This window comes from Corvus kubaryi, unplaced genomic scaffold (assembly GCF_017639235.1).
Source record: "Corvus kubaryi isolate FWS band 111438036 unplaced genomic scaffold, C.kubaryi_AGA036_p1.0 137, whole genome shotgun sequence".
Taxonomy (NCBI): Eukaryota; Metazoa; Chordata; class Aves; order Passeriformes; family Corvidae; genus Corvus; species Corvus kubaryi.
The window spans coordinates 9,827,320-9,840,476 of record NW_024580671.1 but is presented as its reverse complement, the minus strand read 5'-3'; the positions used below and the strand labels follow the sequence as shown (position 1 = coordinate 9,840,476).

The following is a 13,157-nucleotide window of genomic DNA, read 5'->3' as shown; positions in this document are numbered from 1 at the left end:
TACAGTGTGTTTACAGAATCCTTTGGTTATATTTACTAAAACACAAGTTACGCTGACAAAGACCACAGTACAAAAAACATTTGGTTTAACTACTTTTAGGATTTCCTTTACTGTTTTCGGTGGTCACAATATAAAAGATGAAGACCCTTACCCCCCAAGAAAACAGATAACCACAAGCAATTGATCTATTCAAAGGCACTCAGCTTTTAAGTTTGGCAGACACCAAGCTGCTATTTCTTTCATCATTTGCTGGCTAAATAGTCTCTTCAAAAATTCACTCGACGCAATAAATTATACTCAATGACCAAGCACAAAATCTCATGAATTTATGTGGGAAATTTATTTTGTTAAATAAAATATTCATGATCTTACAAAACTGATTTTACCACACAAGGCCTTTTGATTTTGATTTTTTTTTCCCTTTAACACGTTGAGCCTTAAGCTTCTTTCTTTGCCTGGAATTCATCCATATTGGGTACTGTCCATGCTGGTCTAGAAGAGTTTTTCTGTTTCGTTTATTATCCAGCTCCATTTTGCAGTCATCTGAAAATGAAAGGTATTTATAGTGAGTAAAATACCTGAATCAGCTTCATGGAAGCTATTTTGTTACTGGATTCCCTAAAATGATAAAAATACTCCTAGACACAACAGTACTTGTACACAGAGAGCTGAAGGGTTCATATACTGAAAGCACTTTCCAAACCAATGCAACTGCAACCCAGGAACTTCAACAGTTGATAGTAAATGTGCAATATTCTTCCTCAAAGCTATGTCTGGGCAAAGCATCTTATTCTTTAGTCTGCAATCTGCTCCAATCCTGTGTCTAAGAACATTGTATGCTCCATCATGGAATCATGCATGAAGCCATAGGCTTACTGAAACATATGCACAACTACACACCTTCTATAATGTAATGTTTAAGATCTGTTCTAAAAATGTATTCTGAGTGGAAGATGAAGACAGGTAAAATGAATAGTAAAGAGAAAAGCTGAAATACAATGACAGTAGGAAGTATCAGCCAGTGATGCAACACTTGCCTCAAGGAGTGAGCATGACGCCAGGCCTAACACATTTACAGGCAGAAAGAGAGGATTAATCTCTACAATCAGGAAGACTGCCCATGACATGGTCACTCCCAAGCACGGCATCACCAGCTGGATAACACCCCTTGAACGTCATGTCTCGGTGAGACAAAAAGATGCAAAAGGAACACCTTGCTAAATATTGACTGGAACCACGCTCTGTAATTTCATCCCAACCCTGTTCCCAAACTGTATGTATGCTGATGCCATGAAGATTTTTTGCCTTTTCTTTTATACCCGTTATACCTTTTTAACAACTTCTGTATTCTTAGTGCTTTTTGCCTACATTCTTGGACTTGTTTGTCAAGCTGAGAGACTAAACATTTGAGAAGCTTCGTAGTTAGGGATCAGTGTGCCCCAGACCCCAAGGTCCTCTCCAGAACACATTCTGTAAACCAAGATAGAACCATCCAGGGGAAGGTTCCTTGGGGAGGGGGGCTCACTCGAGCCTCTCATTGGGGAATCTTTGATAGATCTGCTAATTAGTAAAACCTATAACGTTATACCAGATCTTTTGGGGGTGTGCATTGCGGTGGGCATTGAGGTGCACTTGACCTAGACGTGTGCACCTAAGGATCCTTAAAACAAATACCAAGGTAAAATCCCTTTTCCCCTTCTAACCATGTTTGACTCTTGATTTTAAGACCAGGAAAAGGCATCGGTGCAATTCAAGCCTTTACCACAAATTTTATGGAGAGGAAAAAAAGATTTTTATGTTGTGCCTGTCTGATAGTGGGAGACAAAGCTCAGGAGGAAAAGGCCAAGGTGCTGCTTCAATAGTTGAGGCTGATAGTCTACAGGAATCTGCAGCAGACACATACTTAAGGAGCCCTAAGCTGGGGTACAAATACTTGCAATCAGCAGAGAATCAGCACAGGGTCCTGGTGGCAGAACCAAAACCTTATCCAGCATGGGACAGGCAGCAAGAAGTTCCAGCTCCAGAAACCTCACAAGGTGTCAGAGAAATGCAACATGAGACCTTCTTAGCAGCATGGTTTTCCAAATGGGATAGGAGATTCAGCCTCCAACAACACACCACCAAAACACCCAGCGCCACATACAGAAGCTGCTTCTCTGACTCCTGTCCTATCATACAACATCATAATCTGTTACATGAATTTGGAATCCAAAGAAAGGACATCCACAATAGAAGTCAGCTGCAACATAAACTAAATGAATACTCCTGGAGTAACAATACAAGTTGTTCACATGGAATAATGTCTCTGTTGTATTTTGCAATCTCAAGGATGCTGCAGGAATCAGTAACAGGAAGAAACCCACAGAACAGAAGTCATTCAAGGACATACAGAAAACCTATCAAAAGGTTAGACCTATCTAGACAATATGTCTATCGAAGACAATCAGAGAAAAAAAAGCTATAAAACTGGTTTTTGAAGCAGACTCAATGGCCATGATTACCTTGAGAAATATGTGCATGCCTACAAAGTTTGAAAAACTGCTACAGAGGCTAAGCAGACCTTACATTATTTTTTTCCCTAAGAGGAAAAACTGAAAAAAAAAAAAAATTTCACGGTGTGCTGTAAAAAATACCCTAAAGTAATACAGTAAGATGTGTGTAATATATACCTATGTACTTTCTTTGGCTGGAAAACTATTTATCTGTCTGTGGAAAGTACATATTATGGGTGAAATTTTGATCTACTTTACTTCTTGTAACACTTGGTGATGCAAACTCCCTTGTGTCCACAGTTAGTCCTGAAAAGTCCTCTCAAAGAAGACACCATTATTTTCACAAAACTTGTAGCTGCTTTTGTGAAATACATATTTTCTTAGGTATTTCTAAGGCTGCTATGTCTCTTTAAAAGCCAAGTGAAACTGACCACCTGTAGAGAAGCTGCCAGCAGAGTTGGAAGAAGGTGCAGGAATGACAGATAGCCATGCATTTGCTTCAGAAACTATGTTTAAGGTAATGATTTCTCCTTCAATTTCAGCATCAGAAGTCTGCCAATCTTCCAAAACATGTTGGAAATTCAATTCTAACAATCCCTTAAAGAACAACTTTTACACCTGGTTTTGTGGGACAAATCACAACCATGGATAAAATTACAAATTATACTTGAAGCCCTTAATTGGGCAAGTATTTTTAAATGCCGTTCTAGTTCCGTTTCCAGTATCAGAACATCTTAAGTGGCATAAACTGGAGAATCAAAAAAGGACTGATTTAGTTTGGACATCATTTTTGGAAAGAGGTGTCTTTCTGACTCCTATCCAGTATGCAGCTATTTAAAACCTTTGTTTCCACTTCCTGGGTTACTTCCTTTACAGATTACATTTGATTCCAGGCACAAAGAGGAAGATGGCGTTATACGTAGACACCTAATACCACCTACTCCTGCACCATGTGCAATGCAACACTAATTAGTACTGAGAAACTGGGCCCGTACTACTCCTACCCCAACTTCTGTACGTTTAGTAGCCTCCTTAAATTAGGACAGTTCAGCAGCAAACACAACTGTGTTTGGAACAACTGCTAAGTGGTGAATCCGCACTCACCTGATGTTGTCAGAGCTGTCTCTCCGTAAGATACATTACTTACTTTACACACTAAAATCAAATGTTAATAACCTTGTTCCACAAGAGACCGGATGCAATATGGATGCCAGTGTTGCGAAATGGCCAGATTCAGTGTTTCAGCTTTAGAAGACAAGCTTTCTGACTCACTGTTCTCAGACTGTAATAACCATACTCCTGATCCCGGCGGTGAAAGTCACAGCATCCGTAACAACACCGCAGGACCTCCCACACCTGGGCGACTGCAGCAGGAAAAGCCAGCCAGAGCCCAACTCACCTCTCTGCTCCAGGACTTTCTCGGGGGGCAGGACGGTCGCCACCTCCTTGACCTCCTCCATAATGACATCCGCTTTGGTTCCCAGGATCTTCTTCAGCCTCTCCAGCTCCTTGGGCGCGTTCTTGTTCCTCTTCTCGGCCCGCATCTTCCTCCTCCATTTGCTCCTCAGGCTCTTCGCCATGTCCTGCGGGGAAGGAAGCGGGAGCGGTGAGGGCGGGCCGCGCGCACCGCACACGAGGCCGCCACGCACACCCGCGCAAGGCCGCGCTGCCCACCCGCGCATGCGCAAGCAAACTGAGGCGCCCGGCCTCCCGCGGGGGTAGACGGGCCCTACCGTAACTCTCCGAGGGAGCGCGCAGCCGCCTTCCTGCTTCGCGTCCGTGCAGGATTGTGTCCAGCCGCCGCTGCGCGCCCAGGGCGGGGCATGAAGGAATGAACATGTGTTCCATTACAATGTAAAAAGGAAGGCTTTATTCTTAGCTCCTGCCCCGCTGTTCTGAATGAAAGGCAAAGGGAGGGATCATCACACTCGCTCAAACCCATTCTCAGTCGTACTTCAAGAGCTCCACGGACAGAGCTTGCGGTCACAGCGCGGGGCAGGCAGGACGCGCGTCTTTGCCCAAGTACTCCGTTCCTCGTCGCTCACCTCTCACTGACAGGACAGGCGAGCAGTAACAATCCCTCACCGAACAGGAAGGAAGAAAGCCTTTCAAAATTGTTTTTACGCTGCCTGCCCCTCCAGCATCTCCACAGCGCGGGAAGCAGCCACAGTCACAGCACCTCTACCCTACCAGCACCGACCATTGTCAGCACCCTGAAGTTCTCCGGTCTCAGCTGCAAGAACAGGCTAAAGGCTTTCCAATTTTTATTGACACACAATGGACTTTATTATACCCAAGTTGATAAAATGCCATAATCAATCTCCACATGATTTTTCAGAAGAATGAAAGATAGGCAAAAAATAATACTAAAATGAAGAACATTCCCTTTAATTGTTCAATCACCCTCACAGCTTCCATAGTGACAGCCCTTAACAAGGACAGAGTATGTCTGTCAGAGACAGCATTCCATTTTATCAAACAAAAACTAGAAAAAAAAATTAGCTTAGAAAAACACTGCCTAATGGTAAACTCATGCTACCCTTCTATGGTACACGAATGATCAATCCCAAAGGAAACATTTTCAGCAGCTACAGAACAGCAGGGAAGCTTACTCTGGAGCAATCAGGAGTTGGCAAAATTTTAATCATTAATTATATCAATTTCAAATGAAGTGATTAAAAAAGTGACTGCAATGATGACAGCATGTTAACTACATAAAATACGTGGTCTGGAGAAGAACTGTAGCTACGTAAAAAGCCATTTTCCCCCTAAGGAGGGATCAATATTCATGGCATGCAAACATAGTCTTTAGAAGGCAGAACTGAGTTTGCAGATCATCCAAATGCTTAACTTTCATTGTGCTGTAGTCAAACCACACCACTTTTGACTATTTTTTATTAAATGCCTCCAGTAAACGCAGCAGGTGTAAGAACAGATTGATGATGTCCAAGTAGAGATTGATTGCAGCCAGTATGTACTCTTCAGGGGACAATTTGTGCATCAGCAAATGAGTGTCATAAATAATAAATCCACAGAACAGAAGAGCTCCAGCAGCAGCAAACACCAACTCTATCGTCTCACTATAGAAAAACAGCTGGAGGCAGATAAAACATGAAAAAGATACTTGTGAATTTCATTTTTTAAAATTTTAAAATCCCTGCATAATGATAAGCGACATTTAAAGCACAGTCTTTCTACTGTTATGTATACAAAACCACAGTGTTATGGTGCTATTTCAATGCTCTTATTCCATACACTCTCCAGTCACACAATATCTGACTGAGTAAAAGTGCCTCCACGTAAGAGGGAGGAAGCTTTGGTCTCCAGAATACTAACAGCAGAACAACTAGAAAACCAAAATACAATTAAACCCCAAATCTCCTTCACATTCTCTTCATCAAGTAGTGGATCTCAACTGATAAATTTTGTCGATCAGCCCAAATACCCCTGTTACATTGGCAATAACAGCACCCGACTAAAATACAAATTGAAAATGTGTGGTTAAAAGATCACCACCATGATCTAGAACAGTAATGGATCTGGTTAGGCATTTTTTTTCATTAAGCTATATTGGGCTGATCCAAACCTTTTAGTTATACTAGAAGTCAGTAAAAGGTCAGGCTCTGAGTGACCTGATCTTAGTGCAAGGTGTCCCTGCCCAGGGCAGGGGGGTTGCAACTAGATGATCTTTAAGGTCCTTCCCAACCCACACCATGCTGTGATTCTATGCATATCTTTTAACTGTGAACACAAGGTATCTTACCCTCAAGAAACCCGAGAAGATTAAAATCCACAAACAAGTGAAGAGGCTGAAAGAAAATAAATTACACTGTGACCAACAATATACTTTCTTTTAGACTTAACTTAAAACATCCTCCTTTCTTATAAAATCTCTTCACAATGTATTTGCCAAGTAAATGTCTGGAATTCTTAGATGCCAACTGTTCACTGGTGTCAGCAGTACAAGTTTTATAAAACTGTCAAAAGTTATGTTCTAATTTTAATTTTATTTAAAGATTTGAAACAACTACTTTCTCTTGCAGTGAAAAATCCAGGTAAACTAGTTTTCTATTTATTTTAAGATTCATAATCACTGAAAAGAATTTACCAAGAAATCAGAACTGGGTAAAATTAATAATTTAAAATAAATAGCCCTCACCATTCCCTTAAAGCAGGTTCTGTTGACCTGTATTTCTAATTATACCTGCAAAGCTTGCTTTAAGAAAGAAAAAAAAAACCCTTAACAGAAAAAAAAATTCTAAAGATCATCAATATGACAACATACCCTGCTCCAAATTTGCTGAAGTCTCTCTTTGACTGCAAGGTATATGCAGTCAATCCAAGAAATACAGCAGTAGTAAGAATAAAGGCTTGCAAGACGATGGAGACATCATAGAAACTCACTATAAACACAAAAAGTAATCTGTCAATTAAAGAACACTACATGATGTATTTGCTCAGTTATCTTTTGAGGAAACAGATATGTAAACTTAACTGCGAACAAAATTAAGTAAATTATGCCTGAACTTGTCTTTGCATTTCGAATTCATGATCACAGGACTCAGGGACCTTGCACTAGCTAAGTTTGACAGCTACTTTATAGCTGTAGCTTCCTAAATGGAAATAACAGGTCTTTCCTACTCAGAATTATAAAAACACCAACAAAATAAAACAAAAATATTTTAAGCATAAGTAAAAAGAGATCTTAAGGAAAAAATCGATCTGAATTTTTCATGATACTGAAACTAGGTGAAAAATAAAACAATCTCCTATAAAGGCTCAAAGTTTTGATTAGGGGACAAGGAGGGGAAAGATAGCAGAAACAAGTGGAACCCTTTCTTCCCTCCTTCCTCCTTTCCCCAAAGCAGGAGATCATAAGCCACAATGAGGAGGTTTCGTCTTATGCTGTAGTTCAAGGTGATGCCATGACTTGACTGCACACTGCCTCACTTCAGCCCAGGCCATGAAGTACAGCACTCTCCAAACTGATATTCCCTTTGAGGAAATTGAGGGGGCAGATAGGAATGTTCCAACTTGAAGATCAGCTCTGCTGAGAGCTGAACATTACGAAAAAGAACATTTTTAGCTATACTGAAAGAATGGATTCCCCAACTCATTTCTCACTTCAAGTTTATAGTTTCATTTCTGATTCAGAATCCAGTTTTCTCCCTCGATTCCCTGGTTTTGCTAAACTCCTATCACTGTCATTAAAATTTTCAAACAGGATTCATTATCATTTTAGTCCCATCTAGAAAACCATAATGGCAATCAATTAGTACAACATAATGGATTCCTTTTCCAAACTCTTTATGGAACCAGACAATAGGATGGCTACTATTTACCTGTAATGGCAACTGTCAGTGCTTCCAGTAGCGTCTACAAAAAGCAAACCCAAAAAAATAGAAGGATAAGAAAAAAATCAAACCATAAAACACTTACATGAAGATTTCACATGCAGTGACTCCCATTCTGCTATATAATCCCAGCATGTATTACATTAGGTCTCCTGTTAAATCTTTGTGTATGAAAACATGTTTAATTTTCAACAAGAAAATGGCAACCATACTGTCTTGCTGGGACGAAGTTGTGTTACATAAAAAGAGTACAATACAAAGTGAAAATGAGTGAGAGACTGCCCCTATAGAAAAATGTCATTTACATTTTCTACTGTAAGTGCACAGCATTTATCTTACACTTCTTACAAACTATTCAAGGGGCTATAAAATTAATACACTTTTAATATCTTGTTGGACAGCTGTCTAACACAGTGTCTGCATCAGTCTCCTTTCCACACTTCTCCTTTAAACCATCTGTTTACTTACACAGGAAAGCTGTCTTTCTGTTTTAACACAAATACAATTTAGGCAACTCTTACAGCATCAAATTCTAATTGAGCTACTGTGACTTCTTTTCAGAAAACTGATTTGCTACATAATCCAAAATATCCAAGAGCAACTGTTAGCCTGGATCTACATATTCACAACATCAGGAAGAAGACTGAAATTTGAGGACAGCTCTGACTGACCTGCCTGTGCTGGACACATGCTCAGAATTTAGCACCAAAAAGACAAAAATTGGAGAAACAGACACATATGGCTGGTTTGGGTCTCTGCTGGAGGCCATCCATTAAACAATTTAAGTAACAGGAATGCCTCCTCCTTTCCTACTGAGCAGTTCCATAGAAAAAGTCCCTGACATCAATAGAACAGTGAGAGCAGATAGATAGGTTTCTACACACACAAAAACCGTTGCTCAAACTAGTTCCAAGTTCTAACACTCTTTCTAAAAAGATGCTGAAAGCAACCTGAAGTGGCTGCTATCTAGGAACAACCTGTGGACAGAATCTCCAAAAAGTAGCTCAGACTTTCATAAATATATAGGATGTCTTTCAAGGAATACAAGAAAAACAAATGACATACCTCTAGTTTCAAGGAATTCATTACAATGCAAGATATTCTAGGGACTATTAAATTGAATTAATTAATAAATTAATAATTTAATTGAATAAAACACTTACAAATCCAAACAGCAGGTATAAATTAACAGGGTGCTGGTGTCTGTAGAGGGTCAGTGCCACAATTACAGCCAGAGATCCAAACCCAGATAACAAAAGCAAGGCAGGCCTGTAAAATTCCACATAAAAAAAAGTAATCAAATAGCTGGAAGACGATGGAACAGTTTATATAAAACCAAGTTTTTAAGTGATCACCTAGAAAAAGATATCCAAAGTAAATGTAATGCAAGTTTACAGTGAAACTGTTCTAAAACATACTAGTACTGATAATCAGTTAAAAATAGTACAGTCACAAGTAAAGACAACTTTTTCATACTAAAGCTAAAGATTGCCCAGGAATACATTACCTGGAAATGAACACATACAAAGAAAAAAATCCATCCATACAAAGTAACAGTATTAAAGTATATGTAATATTTTGCCGGTTGTGAACTCCACATTCAGAGAACTATTTTTCATAAGCACCTGAATGCAACAAACATGGGCACTAACTGCACCAAAGAAAATCAGTACTGACCAGTAAGTCTTGCTAAATCATTCAAGTAGCCCTCCAAGGAAAAACGGGACCAACATCAAACACAAAATCACAACAGTTTTAAGTGAGTAGGACAATTTTAAATGATGAGATTTAAGTAGAAAACTATAGTTTTACAACCACTGTTGTATACACAATAGGTTATACAGAAACTGAAACTTTCTTGCAGTGTTTAATCCTCCTCTTCTATTTGGGCTTTGAAGTGAAAGTAAAAGTCCACAAGTGCACTTAGAGGAAAAAAGAAACTAGACTCAGTGCTCTCCTCATTTCCCAGCTGTTCTTTTCCCGGGCCTGTTCACCACAGTTTGCATTTTGAGACTTTTATTTTATCATGAAAATCTGAGAGTCAAAAAGAAGCAAGCCCACAGGAATTCAAGCAGACTAATTCTTTGGGGTTTTTTTCGGGGTGGGAGGGGTGGGGAGGGGTTAAGGGGAGAAAGAAGATGGGAGAGAAGGAAGAGGAACAAGACGTGATTCTGCTTTTTGGAACAGGCACCTATAAACAACAGTATTCCAAAGAGAATCTAAAAGAACTTAGACTGTAAAACAAGAAATGTCAGTAACTGAGATGTTCTGCAACTCATGTAGAAGTTTGCATAGTATAAATATTAAAACAAGCACTATTAATAAAGCATTAAAATCAACAACAACAACACAACAACAAAAAAAATAATAATAGTTTTCATAGTAAACCAAGGAGAAAAATGTCAGAGAAGAAAAGTTACTCCCTAATCAAGCTTAAGAATATCTATTAGAAAATCAAAACACAAGTTATAAAAATTATTAGGAAGACTGAAGTATAGCAACAAGCTACATAAATTATACTTAACACATGCTAAACAGCTGCATTTCACCTTAGTATTTACCTCTCATGAACAAATGCCTGCACTCCAGTGGAGTATAGGAAAATTGCAGACGTGACTGTGGTCAATAGAACTTGAACAGAAAGAATGCTGTAGACTTTTCGTAGAAATGCTGGGATAAGGAAAATAAAAACGAAATCACTTTTGACTTACACTTAAAAAGTTCAATAGTAAATCAGATAAAAATTTTCATTTTCATAAGGAACCATTATAAAGTTATAGTGAAAAAGCACAGAACAAAGCTGTAAAAAGCCATTTTACTTTAAAAAAATTGACACAGTATTACAGCAAAATTACATTTATTCCTGGACATCGTTATTTAACCATTAACAATGAAGACAAAAGAAATATAGAAAACATTCGCAAGGAATTTACTTTGGATTAATTTAAGACCTACATACACCCGTTCACTCTCACTATACTAACAGCATACCTTCTCCATCATGTTACTGGTGCCTAATGGACCTAACTGACAGAGGATTAACATGGAAGGCAGAAACAGCCACAAACGTTTAAAAAGGTAATGTTTTTACATTAATGTCTATTTGATTGCCCTTCCATCATATTCAATATAATTTATCATCATTTACAACTTGCATTGTACTGAATGGTTATCCACAGGCACAGACTGCTGGAAAAAAAAATCCTAGAATGAACAGGCTCCTTAATTCTAGAATTATCAAAAGCAAAGTGTAGTTCAGGACATACAGATACATCATACAGATATTCTCTGTTCTGAATAGAAGGAGACCAAGTCCATTTAGGCAAAATGCTGTGGAAGGAAGAATAAGCTTATAGGAAAAAATTTCAGTCATTAATAGCACAGTCTTAAGCTTAAGAGCACATTCTACAAGAAACTCAATTACCTGCTTGCCACAGGTAAAGTAAAACACACTTGTAAGCCATGAAAGACTGGGGCCTACTTTATCATAATAAACCGACCAAACCTAGAAGTAACCTCCTAGCACGCAAAGCCTTCCCCCCACATTACTAAATGCATCAGCAATTTTGCTAATGGCATTATCTGTTTCATACCTCCTATGGCACACCCTTTATTTTTCAAAGAAGATAAAACTGTATTTTAACAGGAAGAGGTCTCCTGATTATCAGAAATAAGTAATAAAAAAATCTCACAGCATGAAGCCAGTTTTACTCCAAAATGTGTCCAGTAACACTATTCAACAAGGATTACTGATTAGACAGATTCTACAAGAGTACTCAATACCTTTGAGACCTGCACATGAACAGCAAAGCAGGATTTCTTGGGCATTAGTATGACCTCTTAGCACACCAAATGCTTCAGTGGAAGAGACAAAAATTTTAACACCTCACAGAAGAAATTCAAATCCTTCATGTGTCATGGTTAAACTTCTGTAATTACAGACACCAGTTCTAGTATTTATGAATCACAGAATTAATAAGGCTGGAAAAGACCTCTGAGATCACCGAGTCCAACCTATGAACGAACACCACCGTGTCAGATAGACCCCGGCACCAGCTGCCACCTCCAGGCTTTCCGTAAGCACCTCCAGGGAGGTGCGTCTCTGCAGGGACTATGTATCTCACGTATCATGTTTGGATTTCAAAGATTCATCACTCTGGACAAAATCAAGTCTGTATCTACACCGGGTAACCCCTCTCAGGAGAAGACCTACCCCCTTCACGGTTAAACGACAAAGCCTTTAGCCGGCCGCGGTCCCTCACCCTTGATGCCTAACCTGGACTAAGTAGCGCCCTGGCTCCGCACTCACAGCCTTTACCCAGGTTAAAACACTGCGCAGAACCTGATGCAGCTCAAGGCCAGAGGTGACCGGGGTATGACAGAGGCACTTGTTGAGGGCGCGGCATCCCCTCGCCCCCCCGCCAGTGGGGGCAACGGGGACCTCTCCGCAAGCGCTTGGGGGGGCTAAGGCGGGGCCACGCGGCTCTCCCACTCCTCCGCAATCCCTACCCATGCGGATGTGGACGCTGGCCGAGGCCACGTTGCTGCCATAGTTGAAGTCATCCTCGATGGAGCTCCGCGGGTAGCTCTGCTCCGCCGCCATGGCCGCCGCCGGCCTCCACTTCTGGGGGGCGCGGCCGCGCTGCGCAGGGCCGAGCAGGGCGCCCTGCCGAGCGGCCGAGCGCGTCGATCGCGCGTGCCGCCTTTGTCCCGAGCGCCGCGTCCTGCCCTGGTCTAAGTGAGCTCTGAAGGGTCGGGAGAGGACGGTCCAGTGACTGAAAAATCCCAGCTCTGCGGCTGGTTTTCACCTCTGATTCATCTCTGCCTGCTCTCCGGACTGTGCTGCGGCTATGCACAGCTGCCGACGCGTACCCGCGTTCAGCGATACCCGATGGAAGCGGCGTCGGGGCTGATGCTCCGGTCAGAGTGTATCCCATAGAGATCAGCTCCACTTCTAATGCAACCTTTATCGCAAAGCAAATGGCCTAGTTTCGTGTCCCGTCCTTCACGCTCAGTGTAACTGAACAGAAAGCAAAGCGTTTCTCAGGCGTCACAAAGTGCTTGGTAGAGTCGGACCTGATTGTAGCTCACACTGAGGAATCACAAAAGCTAAGATTTGGGGATGTGGATGGGGGGAGCGCAGTAGGCTATTTTTTTAACTCGTGAATATTATCTAAAGTGTGCCAAGAAATTGAAGCGACAGACACTTTAGAAATACATGTAATAGATTAGATTAGAAGTGCTTTTAAAAATTGGAAAATAGTTGTCTGAACTGTATCCAGTTTCTCAAGGGAGAAGTAAATCAGTTCCA

The 13,157-nt window shown here is 40.6% G+C and overlaps 2 protein-coding genes across 2 annotated transcripts; both read right to left on the bottom strand.

Moving 5' to 3' along the window:
* Positions 1-316: 316 nt before the first annotated feature.
* On the bottom strand, positions 317-4,181 carry LLPH (LLP homolog, long-term synaptic facilitation factor). Its single transcript, XM_042017837.1, has 2 exons — positions 3,892-4,181; positions 317-543 (listed from the first exon to the last, which is right to left on the bottom strand). Exons 1-2 carry the CDS (start codon positions 4,172-4,174, stop codon positions 383-385), a joined length of 444 nt encoding a protein of 147 aa, XP_041873771.1. The 5' UTR covers positions 4,175-4,181; the 3' UTR covers positions 317-382.
* Positions 4,182-4,753: 572 nt separating this feature from the next.
* Positions 4,754-12,536, bottom strand: TMBIM4 (transmembrane BAX inhibitor motif containing 4). Its single transcript, XM_042017836.1, has 7 exons — positions 12,356-12,536; positions 10,408-10,516; positions 9,010-9,115; positions 7,835-7,868; positions 6,778-6,895; positions 6,256-6,301; positions 4,754-5,586 (listed from the first exon to the last, which is right to left on the bottom strand). Exons 1-7 carry the CDS (start codon positions 12,447-12,449, stop codon positions 5,380-5,382), a joined length of 714 nt encoding a protein of 237 aa, XP_041873770.1. The 5' UTR covers positions 12,450-12,536; the 3' UTR covers positions 4,754-5,379.
* Positions 12,537-13,157: the final 621 nt, after the last annotated feature.

Bases quoted from the DNA above. Each gene is read 5' to 3' on its own strand.
- LLPH (XM_042017837.1), bottom strand. From the start codon at position 4,174: ATGCGCGGGTGGGCAGCGCGGCCTTGCGCGGGTGTGCGTGGCGGCCTC. The intron at 544-3,891 runs GTGAGTTGGGCT...TTTCATTTTCAG, and splicing joins GAAAGTCCTGGAGCAGAGAG to ATGACTGCAAAATGGAGCTG.
- TMBIM4 (XM_042017836.1), bottom strand. From the start codon at position 12,449: ATGGCGGCGGAGCAGAGCTACCCGCGGAGCTCCATCGAGGATGACTTC. The intron at 9,116-10,407 runs GTAAATACTAAG...GGAATTTTACAG, and splicing joins CAGGCATTTGTTCATGAGAG to GCCTGCCTTGCTTTTGTTAT. The intron at 6,302-6,777 runs GTATGTTGTCAT...ATTTTCTTTCAG, and splicing joins TTCAGCAAATTTGGAGCAGG to CCTCTTCACTTGTTTGTGGA.